This window comes from Oryzias melastigma, linkage group LG2, assembly GCF_002922805.2.
Source record: "Oryzias melastigma strain HK-1 linkage group LG2, ASM292280v2, whole genome shotgun sequence".
In the NCBI taxonomy this organism is placed as follows: Eukaryota; Metazoa; Chordata; class Actinopteri; order Beloniformes; family Adrianichthyidae; genus Oryzias; species Oryzias melastigma.
This window is the reverse complement of record NC_050513.1, coordinates 16,918,500-16,930,035: the sequence shown is the minus strand read 5'-3', so window position 1 is coordinate 16,930,035 and position 11,536 is coordinate 16,918,500. Positions and strand designations below refer to the sequence as shown.

At 39.4% G+C, this 11,536-nt stretch overlaps 1 protein-coding gene across 1 annotated transcript in view; it reads right to left on the bottom strand.

Annotated features, from left to right (window-relative positions):
* LOC112156777 (zinc finger protein 436) overlaps positions 1-2,044 on the bottom strand; it is a 7,342-nt gene extending 5,298 nt beyond the window's left edge. The window contains exon 1 of the mRNA XM_024289132.2: positions 1,629-2,044. Within this exon, the coding sequence (XP_024144900.1) occupies positions 1,629-1,767 (139 nt within the window). The 5' untranslated portion in view covers positions 1,768-2,044. The remainder of the gene's footprint in view (positions 1-1,628) is intronic.
* Positions 2,045-11,536: the final 9,492 nt, after the last annotated feature.

Below are 11,536 nucleotides of genomic sequence, written 5' to 3'. Positions count from 1 at the left end.
TATTGTGCGGCAATTGTGAGTGGAAAACTTAAACCGTGATGAGGATTCATCACGCACTTAATGCGTGCCCAATTTGTGCGTAGAGCTCGTGACCCGACCTAAAAACATGCGTAGCAACGCGTCGGACTTCTACTCGCGTTTGTGTTTGCATCGCTCCTCTTTGTTTTTCTTCATAACTGTATTCAAACTCCAGGGAAAAAAAAAAACGGTAAAAAAAAGATCAAATAATTTAAACTGTTGCCAAAAATATGAAAGTGACATATCCACGTAACATTATAAAATACGTTCGCCCAGAGATGATTTTTTTTTTTTACGTGGCTGCTCTTATTTTGAAATCTGAAAATACGTGGCTGGATAGCTGCTCTTAACATTTTCACTGAACCAAACCATTCCTGATTTTACAACTGTGCCCTAAAATATCCTGTAAAACAACAAGTATATTTATCCTGGGAAGCGATTAAAATGCGTACAAGCAATGCAGCGATGTGCGTCTTTGCTGAAGGTTTTAAATGTGGCCAACATGAATTTCTATCAGTTTTTATGCTTGATCGCACTTAAAATACGTGCAAATAACATCAACCAAAAAATAGAACCTATTAGAATAGAATCTGCTCAAATGAAAGGTTGATATTTTCAAAAAAAAAATGTAATATTGGAGGATTACTCAAATTTTCACTTAGATTTGTGAACAATCTAAGACAGGAAATGAAAATACAGTTCTACAGGGTATTCCAAAAATAAATATTTGACATTTTTCTGTTGAAATTAGTAAGGTTACCTTTTATTAATTATGTAAAATTGTGTAAAACAGCATTCAGTTCTTTGGTTTCCTGTTCTAAAGCCATTAACATGAAATTGCAAATCCCACTCACTGCCCTGTCGTCATTTTGTCTGATGTCAGCGTGAAAAGGGTCTATTAGAAGATGACGACAAAAGAAAAAAGAAAGTTGCAACTGAAAGAGGGAGAAAGAGATGAGGATTAACAGATGTGACATGATAGTGGTGGTGGGGGGTGTAATAGAGGGAAAGCAAATGAGAGAAGGAAAGAGGTAAAAAATGAGAAGGAAACTGTCATTGAAAGAAAGGAGAAGTCTAGAAAAAGGAAAAGAAACAGCACAATACTGGATAAAATGTATCTGCAGACACCAAAGTCCTCCATGCAACCTGACAGAAATAATGTTTGAGGTTGTAAAGGAGAAAAACAAAACATAGGAATTGTCTGTAATATCAAATGTGATCATTTTGTCTTATAAGATCAGTACTGATGTATAGGATATTCTTTACATTGTCATGTTTAAGTTTAAAAATTAGTATATTTTGAAGCACATATTGCAGTATTGTTTTGCTCAAGAAACTTTAAATGAAAGGCTGATTTCACTCACTAAATTCTCCCAGTCTTTTGTGAGGATGTGGGCTAAGCCCCCCCGTGTTCCCAGGTCCAGGAAACGCCCCTGCTGCCCAACATCTCTTTGTTTACATGATTTCTCTTTTAGGCGCCAACAACCACGACCAAACATAACATACACGGCGAGAAATATTGGAGCCATCCAGCCGTACAGTTTGAGTCAGTCAGGTAAATAAAGACGAACGTGAATCTGATTGTTGTCACGTGGAAACAGTAAACATACCGACAACGTGGAGCTGAAGCTGTTTCCTGATATCCATCATTCTGCTCTGACCACAGAGCTCCTCCTCGTTCTGAAAGATGATTCCTTCAGCAGCAGAAAGTTGTTCTCTGTCAGAATCTTCCTGAGGTTCTGAAGACATGGTTCCTGCAGCTGCAGAAGATCTTCAGCTCCAACAAACACCAAAGTCCTCTGAACAGCAGCAGCTCCGATCATCTGCTAGTCTCACAATCACAGCCACGTTGTCTTTACGTTCAACACGCATTCACTCATTTACGACACTTTAGCTAAAGAGGATTGTTCGGAACCGAACCACGTATCGTCCTTTCTGTCCACAAACCTCACAAACGTTCGACCAAAACACCGCCGTCCTCTGAACACAAGCTAACACTGCTAGCATGCTAACGCGGCTAACCTGTTAGCGGCTCGTCTTGTTTACTTCCGGGTCTCTAAAAGAAACGTCATGCAAAAAAGAAAGAAAGAGTTGAGCTGTAAAACACCTTTAATATCGAGCAGCGTTTTACAAATTAAATATTACATCAACAGAGAATTAAGTTGAAATAAACAAACAATTCAAAACTTCAAAAATTCAACATCAAAGAATCTCTGCTAACAGAACATAAAACATCTCAGTCTTCAAAGGACGGGGAGCAAAGATGGTATCACCACATATTAAAAATGTATTTGTCAAATATGGTCTTAGTTTTCTAAAGTCTTTAAATTCCTAATAATTTAATAGATTTGGCATACTTTTACATTTTGCAGATAAAAATGGGATGAAGGATTTTTATTAGTACATTTATGAATGTGATGTTTGTCCGGCATGAAAATCAAATTTAGTAAATATGAATGAATGATTTAAATAAATAACTACAAGGTTTAGTATCTTAAAAGACCAAATATACAAAAATTATTCAATCTACGGGAGTAAATCTAAATCAAATTACCCAATTATTGCAATTGGCCACATAGAGGAAATGATGTAATATTTGCGCATGTAGACTGATCAAGTAACCGTTACAAATTGGGGTCCAACTCACCCATCTGGTACTGAAATGCTTCATTTCGCTCGAGCTGTGTGACATTAATTTTATGTACAGGTTTGCATCTTTAAGAATATTAGGAAAATATATTGTTTTGTAATTAAATTTACAATTATGAACATAGAAATGAGTCAAAATCAATCATAAATGCATTATAAAACTGATCTTGTCACACTCAAACAATTTTATTCTCAACTTCCAGCCTGACTCTTCATGAGCTTCAGTGTCTGTGACAGATCCTACAGTTCAACCACACCTGGAAAAATCAACACGGGTGTCAACTGTGAGAGAATCAAACTTAAGGTTTCTAACTATTTCTTTAGGAACTCATCACAAAGTCAGGAGCTGCAAGGCCTGATGGGAGATCTGTGATCCTATTCTGACATGAAGGAAACTCCTTCAAATCGGAAAGATTTCATCTGACATAATCAGTGTGATGTTAATATGAAGAAGGATCCAAGTTGTTCAGCTGTAAAACATCCCTCAATACTGTCATAGATTGTTCTAGTTTGATGTGGAGATCTCTTTTCTTTTTAGCTGTGACATGTTGTTCTGTTGGTGCTTGTGTGTGAGTGTCTTCCACAGAACTCTGAAGGAACAGATTCAGCTTTTATGAACAGATATGATTTGGTTCCAAAGGTCTTTTCAACAGGAACAAATCCATTGATTTATGTTTGGATTTTATTTGGGAATTCAGGGTTGGAGTTTCTAAGAATGTCCACCAGATGGCGTAGATTCCTCATTCAAACATTTCAGATGTTTTACTGTGTCCTTTGAGGATGTTTGGTGCTGAAAGAATATGATACTGTTGATGCTGCTGTTAAGAATTAGAAACTTTCTAACTAGACTAAATTTGTCAAAAATGTTAGCCTGCTGCTTAAATAGAAGCTAAACTCTAAAGTAGCCTAAAAATTAGGGATGTCCCGATCAGGTTTTTTTGGGCCCGATCCGATTCCGAGTCATCTGATTTTGTGTATCTGCCGATACCGAGTCCCGATCCGATACTTTTATAAGACATTTAAAACATGAATAAATTAAACAAACAGATTAGTGTTGTCCCTCATTTATATTTCATTAACCTTCTTTTATCATTAAAAACTTAAATAAAACACTTCTGTGATATAGCTTTAATAAACAAGTAAAAATACAGCAAATATAAACTAGGAAAATACAATTTTCTTGTTATATAAGTGATAATTAGTCATGTGATAAAGTTTAGTAACTTTAGCTTTAACATCTTTAGAGCTATTGAACATGTTTGACCAAATGTGATTCCTGTCCTCATTTAAAATTCTTAAAAATAAATTATGACTTTGTTTTAGCATAAAATTGATGAGTGTTCATGAATAGCTGATATCATTATTAGTTTTAATTTATTAGTTTTATTTATTTATTTATTTTTAAGATTATGTGCTTATTTTTTAAGTTCTTAAGACATCAAATTTTCAGTTTTATTACCACAGTAATTATTTTCTTAACTGTTATTTCTCTGTCAGATAAATAAAAGAGGCATATCAAAGGACAGCTGGGGTCCTAAGGAGTTAAATCACGGCGCTAGCATGTAGCAGCTAGCAGCTGCTGTTTAGCCATCTGTCTGCAGGATAAAGAGCGTCACATTAAAAAGAAAAAAATACTGTCTTTTCCTGTTGGAATACCTTTGGAGGTTGTTGTTTGAGTTATGACAAACCAATAGAGACACTTGCTGTCAGTTTAAAGCGTTTTTAAAATATTTTTTGGTCCCGGAAGTTAGCTTTCTAGCTAGCTTTGTTTACAAGTTAGCCTTCTGGTTGAGCTGCTGCCGTTTTTTGCTGCGTTTTCTGGTGATGAGATTTTGTGATCTTTTCATGACATGCAGACTTCTAGTGGAGTATTTATCCGAAATGATAAGATTAAATATAAGGCTCTGATCATAATGAGAATAAATGAAATATCCGATACTGATCGGGCAAAGGAGTCCGATTCCGATCGAGTCCCCGATCACGTGATCGGATCGGGACATCCCTACTAAAAACGCAATATAACAAATTAGCCAAAAATGTTAGCATGTTGCTAAAATATTAGCTCATCTACAATTTTTTTTATCATTACTATTTTTTTTTTCTTCCACCAGAGAGCCACCATGGAGAGTTAAAAGAGCCACATGTGGCTCTGGAGCCGCAGGTTGAAGACTTAAAATTTGCTTGAGTACAAGTGTGTACAAAATAATTTGGGATGTTTTGATGAAATGCTGAAGTTATTTGCCTCGTCCAAAAAAGCTAAAGGATTTGAAAGTCCTTGACTAAAAAAGGTCAAGTAAATTTGCAAAAGCGTGAAAAAGAACTAGAAGGGGCTAAAAAAAATGCTGAACCCTCCAAGTTACTTACTGGATAAACAACTATAAAAAGAACTGAATAATGACTAGATTAAACAAAAATACCATAGAGGAGAAGTGATGTGTGGAAAGAGCTACATTTTTGGGGGCCTCAGCTGTAAATAAGAGAAACATTTTCAGTAAAATCCATCCAAAAAGACTACAGTAAAAATAAATTTGCTCTGCTCTAAAAGAAGGATGCATGTTAATATTTCATTTAAAATTCAGTCTTTTAGTGTTGAATCTGCCAAAGTGTCCAGTTTGTTTGTAAGGAAGAAATTACAGTGGTCGACACGGCTCACATCAATGCAAAAGCCTCAACACAACGACAAAAGTCACAACACAACGGAAGTGTTTACAACTGACATGATTCGCAACAAAAATGAATGACTAAAGTTTCATTCAGTTTCAAGCTACAGGTGCTTCAATAGCTAGAAACTTTGAGCATTAACCTGAAAGGGGATAAATAAAAATAAAACTTTGGGATCTTTTCATACCAACTATTGCTGTTATTCTGTTATTTATTTCCATTGTGAATCGTACTTTTAGACGTCCCACTGTCGTTGCCCCTGTAGGGCGGGGAAGTGTCTCTGGAGGACAATGGAGTCTTCAGTTGGAGTGGTTTCCAGTATCCCGCCGGGAGACACCAGGAAAGCTGGGAAATCTGAACTGCTGAGACGTACGTGAAAGGACATGATCCTTTTGTCCACTGGAACGAGCTCCAACATTTGGAATGAACCCAGAGGGCATGCATGTAGGTGAGATCGACTATATCTAGCGTGTACCTCTTGACCTTTCGACCTGCACAAACTTGGGCTCCTTTCCTCCTACAGAGGTGACATTCCAAGTCACAAAAGCAAAAAATCTTGGGGTTAGGCTGCAGAAAAACCTACCTCAACTGTCATCCAAATACACAAATCGGCTGCTTTTGAGCTCTCCTGCAAGTGGTGAGCACGTGGGAGTGATCCTTCGTCCTCACCTTGGGCTGGACCCGACCTGGGCCCTTTTCAAGAACCACTGGCACCATTCACTGGTGCAGTGATCACAATGGTCTGTATCTAATCATTCTTCTCATATTAATTCAATTCAATTATATATGAAAAAAATGCTAATGATCTCCGGGAGCAATTCTTTTTAAGGTGCAGAGGGTATCTTGAAAAGACTCAAAGCTTCAGCAAACGTGTGTAAGAAAACTCAACATTACAACAAATAGGAGGATTTCTGAGGAGAGATCGGACTCATGCATTGAAATCATACTACTCAGGCAAATGTTTTTTGCAAAGATTTAGGATTCAGAATCTTTTTCTCAGTCTGTATGATGAATGTGAGAAGAACTGAGTTCTGTAAGAACAGAAACATCCTTCTTTCATTTCCTCACTTTTACTTTCATGTAGAACCTTTAGAGGAAAATAGGATTAAGCAAAAATATTTTAGTTTGATTTCAGTTCAGCCTCCATCAGAGCGTAAAAACAGTCAGTTTTCTCTGTGGCGCAGCTGCTGGTGACTGCAAACTGCTGCAGTCACGTGACTTCTCATAAATGGAGAGAGGAGGAAACACTCTCACCCACACAAAGACACAGAGGGAGAGAAGCTCTGCACTCAACCTCAGAGTGGGCTCAGTTATTCAAGCAGACAGAGACGTGAGACTTTCCTATTTTATTCTTCCGTCGCAGTGAGTTTTTGTGAAAATCTCTTCTGTTGTTTTCTGCGGTCGTGACAAAGGGGTTGTGTGATGCGTCAGCTCTGTGAGAATAGAAAACAGAAGATTTAACAAAGAGATCAGTGCTTCCTCAAAACAGAAAGTTTGCATGCAGGCGAGTTGAGACAGTTCAGCGGAAACCTGATCCTTCTTGCAGAAACTGTCATTTTGTTCGGTCTGTGGATCAAGCCTTTCTGTGTGGAGGTGCATGCTTCAGCTTTCTCCAACACAGCGGTTTCTTTCCACAGTCCAAAACATGCTTCGTAGGTTAAGTGATGATTCTGAATCCCAGGTGTGCACGTGAGTGTGTGGCCCTGCAATTGACTAGCGACCTGAAGCCTATCTTCACTCAACAGTAGCTTGGATAGGCTCCAGCAATCCCATGACCCCCAAAGGGATCCAGGTTCTCTAGATGGATGGATGGAGCTTGGGTGACCAAAACAGGTAAAAACCACTAATGCAAATGTACAACGCTAATGACCTTGTATGCTACTAGTATGTTAAGACTTTAAAGCAGGTGGTCCCCAAACTACGGCCCGCGGGCCGGATCTGACCCACTTCCACATTTGGCATGGCCCCCTGAACAATATCAGGGACACATCATTTTTTTTTATTTACTTTTTGAAATGTTTTAGTAATATGTTCTCTGTGAAGATTGCAGAACAGGATTATATAACATTTGGTTATGTGTGGGACTCTAGAAAGACATAAATGTTTACGTTGGGACACACTCTGTGGTTGTTACAGTTTTTCTGTTAGCCTAAAAACTGACCTGGCCCCACATCAGAGAAAGAAACAGTTATATGGCCCTCACAAGAAAACGTTTGGGGATCCCTGCTTTAAAAGGACTGTTTTTTTTTTTTTTTTGTTTTTACAAATCCATGTAGGAATATTATGGGGTGTGGGGGTTATTGGGGGTTGGTGGGGTCTTCAGACATGTGGGCTTTGGAAGGTTCCTGGACTTCAGAGAGGCCTAGTTTCTGCCCAAGCTGAGAGTGGACCTCACTGGGCTTCTACAGGGGGGCTCCTGTAGTGGGTCCTGGTGGGGGGAGTGTTGGGGCCCTGGTTGCTAGTTTCTCACCTTCTCCTCTACATTCAGCCATACGTTCTGTTATTAAAAAAAGTTAATGTGAATATGTTTGTACAAACTCAGAGATTTGTGTGTGAGGTCCTGTAACAGACTGATGACCGTTTCAGGGTGTATCCTACAATAGCTGGGACTCATTATCCTACACAAGAGAAGAGCCCATCAGTGGAGGAGCAGCTGATCTGTTAGTGAAGGAGGATCAGAGTTGATGATGATGAGGGTTTCCTCTGCAGATGAAGGCTGGAAGAAGGTGTGTGTGAGCTGATCCAGTGGATCCAGTGAATCCAGCAGCATGGATCAGTGTGAGGACACACAGGAGGGAGCCCCTCCCTCTAAAAGCACTCTGTGTGGGGAAGATGAGAGCCAGAGCAAAGCTCAGAGGTGAGATGAACATCTCTAACTGTCCAGGACTCTTCTCCATGTCAGAGCTCAGCACTCACACCAGCAACCGCCATTCTTCACAGGAACCAACCTGGACCTGAGCCCAACTGGGAGTCTGTCAAGAGTGACAGATTGAAGGATTTGATTCCTGAACTCAAGGACAGCGTTTCAGGACTGGAACAGTAAGTGTTTGTCAGATTCATGTTATGAATTCAACAAATACTCACTTTGTGATTTAAACAACAAAACTCACAGCTGCTGTAATCCTCAGTAATCTACAAATTGTTCACATTTCTCATCTGTATTTCCTATTTTTTCTTAACTTGTACTGTCCATCAGTTGAGCAAACAGATCAGAGTGGAGGGCCTCTAGAGGTGGACAGATACTCCTGTTACAGCAAAGGTTTATGTAGCTTCAGACACACAAGATGTAAAGTTGTAAACTTTGAGCTTGAGCTTTCAACCAATCGCAATCTAGTGCTGAGCTGTTGACCTTAATTAAGGACACTGTGAATATGTGGGAAAAACTCTTGGAGGATCTTCTAAATCACAATAACCTATTTTTGGCTGAAGAAGAAGAGGCTGAGGACAAAGAATTGAGTACGAGGTGGTCAAAAAACTCCTAAGTGACAATGCACCTAGAGTGGATGAGGTCTGTCCTGATTACCTCAAGTTTTTTGGATGTGGTAGGACTGTTTTGGGTGACATACCTTTGCAACTTTGCACAGCACTTAAAGACAGTGTCTCTGGATTACCAGACCAGGGGGCTGGTGACATTTTTTTAAAAGGGAACTAGAGGATGTTGTCCAACTACAGAGGATTTATGCTACTCTCAGTACAGCTACACCTCTACTTACTACTCTGTATCTTGGTTGTGGAGTACCAGATAAGCCCTATGTGTTACGTAGACTGTTGGGGGTTCTTGGTCCATAGAAGAGCACATTGGACTGGCTCTTTATTTTGTGGATTTGAAACACGAGGTCAGGGCCAATAGCTGGAAGCTGTTTGTATATCTAGAGCAGGGACTTGGTTCCTACTCCCGGTATTAAGTCAAATCTGTTCCCTGTGGATGTTGGATTCCAGCAGGGCTGCCCTCAAATTACTGGGTCTGTTTTGTAATCTTTATGGACAGAATTTTGAGGCGCTACCAGCGACCAGAGAGAACATGGCTTGACCCAGTGAACATTTCAATGTGGGACCCATATGGTTTACCTTTGGGCTGAATTGGTGTGCCCCATGGTGGGTTAGTCCACGGGTTGCATGGTGGCTCCATCTGAGTTTGCCCACACTGGCTTGAGTGTGCACTCAGTAGTCTCACTCGCTGCGTAGTGGAGCTTGCTAAGTCGCCAGGCAGATTGTTAGCTCACTACGCTGTTCACCGGGTGAGTGGTGAGCGTAGGGACTCAGACCATTGACTCCCCACCTAAGGCAGTGTCACCATGAGTGTATCTTAGCCACCATGAGTAAATGAATGTGTATGTACAAGTAGGTGAAAGGGTTTGTGACTGTAGAACGCTTTGGACTTTCAATAAGCTATGAAAGTGTTCTATTGGTTGGCCCATTGTGATGAAGAAGGATTTGAGATAAAAAGCGAAGCTCTCAATTTACCAGTAACTCTTTGTTTCACTACTCGCCTTTGGTCATGATCAAAGAATGAGGCCTCAAACACAAACGGTTGAAATGAGCTTGCTCTGCTGGGTAGCTGGGTGCTCCTTTAGAGACAGGATGAGAAGCTCGGCCACATGGAGAGAGCAGGTTGAGGTAACTTCGGCATCTGGACTGGATGCCTCCCTGGAGAGGCGTTCAAGGCATGTCCCACTGAGTGGAGAACCCAGTGAGTACCCTAAACTCCCTGGAGAGTAGGGCTGTGGATCATCACTTAGGTGGTGATCCAATTCGATTCACAAATCAAGAGCAACGATTCACGAGTTGAACCACGATTCTTACTTTTTTATTATAATGTTTATTGCTATGTGTATGTCTATTTACTAGATGGATGAAAATTGAAATTATTTGTATTTAATCATCATTTATACCTTTATTTAGAACAGGTGATCAGAATCAACTAATCTGATTAAAAAAACACAAAGATTTAGATAAAAAGACATTTTTTTTGTGGTCATTTTAAAGTTTTTTTTTTGTTTTTTGTTTTTCAATCTTCTGGTTCAGCAATAAAACAACCTAAAAAGGATAAAAAATCAATGCTGTTTTGGGTCATTTAACAACAAAACCTGAAAATGTTCTACAAAATTTTATATCTTCAAAGTTCTTCAATATTTTACGTTCTAAGCATCACATATTGCTGCAGAGCTCCTATGAAAAGTCTTTTTTTCGCAGCAGAATCAGCTGATTCACGTTGATTACATCCACCTTTCAGCAGCGCCAGGCTGTTTCTTCAGAATAAGATGGAGTTTCGTTAATTACATCAAATGTTGAAGAGTTATCATAACCAAAAGAAGGTAAACACTGGAGCTAAAGCTCCGATGTTAAAGCTAATTCATTTTCTCAGAAGTTATGTCTGTGAGCGAAACTTCAGTCTCAGTTTTTGAACGGAAAAAAGCTCTCGCTAGTTTTACTTTGAAAACCGGAAGCTTCATCGTCACGAAGATGTGTTTGCTTCCGGTAGCGGTACCACGCCTCTTTCGGCTTTATTTTAGTTCATAAACTTAAAATCCGACATTAATCTGCCTTTCAGAGCAAAAATACATCGTCCCCAATTGATATTTTGATCATCTTTTGTTACAATTTACGACATTTATAAAGATCGCGAATCAGCGATCTTGGACGTCGCGAATATCCGTACTCGAAATTCTGGGAGCAGATCGCGATACCCGAGCACCTGGATACTCGTTACAGCCCTACTGGAGAGACTACATCTCTTGACTGGCCTTGGGATACCTCAGGATCTCCTCAAAGGAGCTTGAGGAAGTGGAGAGGGAAGTCTGGGTATCTTAGATTGCTGCCCCAGGATCCAGTCTTGGACAAGCGGAGGAAACTGGATGGATGGACTTTTACTTTGATCATCTACTTCAATCTCTTTTTCTGAAGAATATTTTTCTAACTAAGAAAAAGAGAATAAATAATCTAGTTGACTGTAACTCTAATTCACCTGTGAACTCAGAATGAATGTTTAAGTGGAATTATCTCTGTTCTGATAACCACAGCATTCATGATGGATTTATGATCTGAGATTAACCAAATCCAAAAGAACTCTTCAAACACCATCATGAAAGAAACTCACTTCTAATAAAACCATTTTTTTTCATCAGGTTTCGTCAGAGACTCAGAATTGAATCTGGATCTGAACTCAGTTGTATGTCCTTCAAGAGTGACCAGTCAAAGGGTCGTCTTA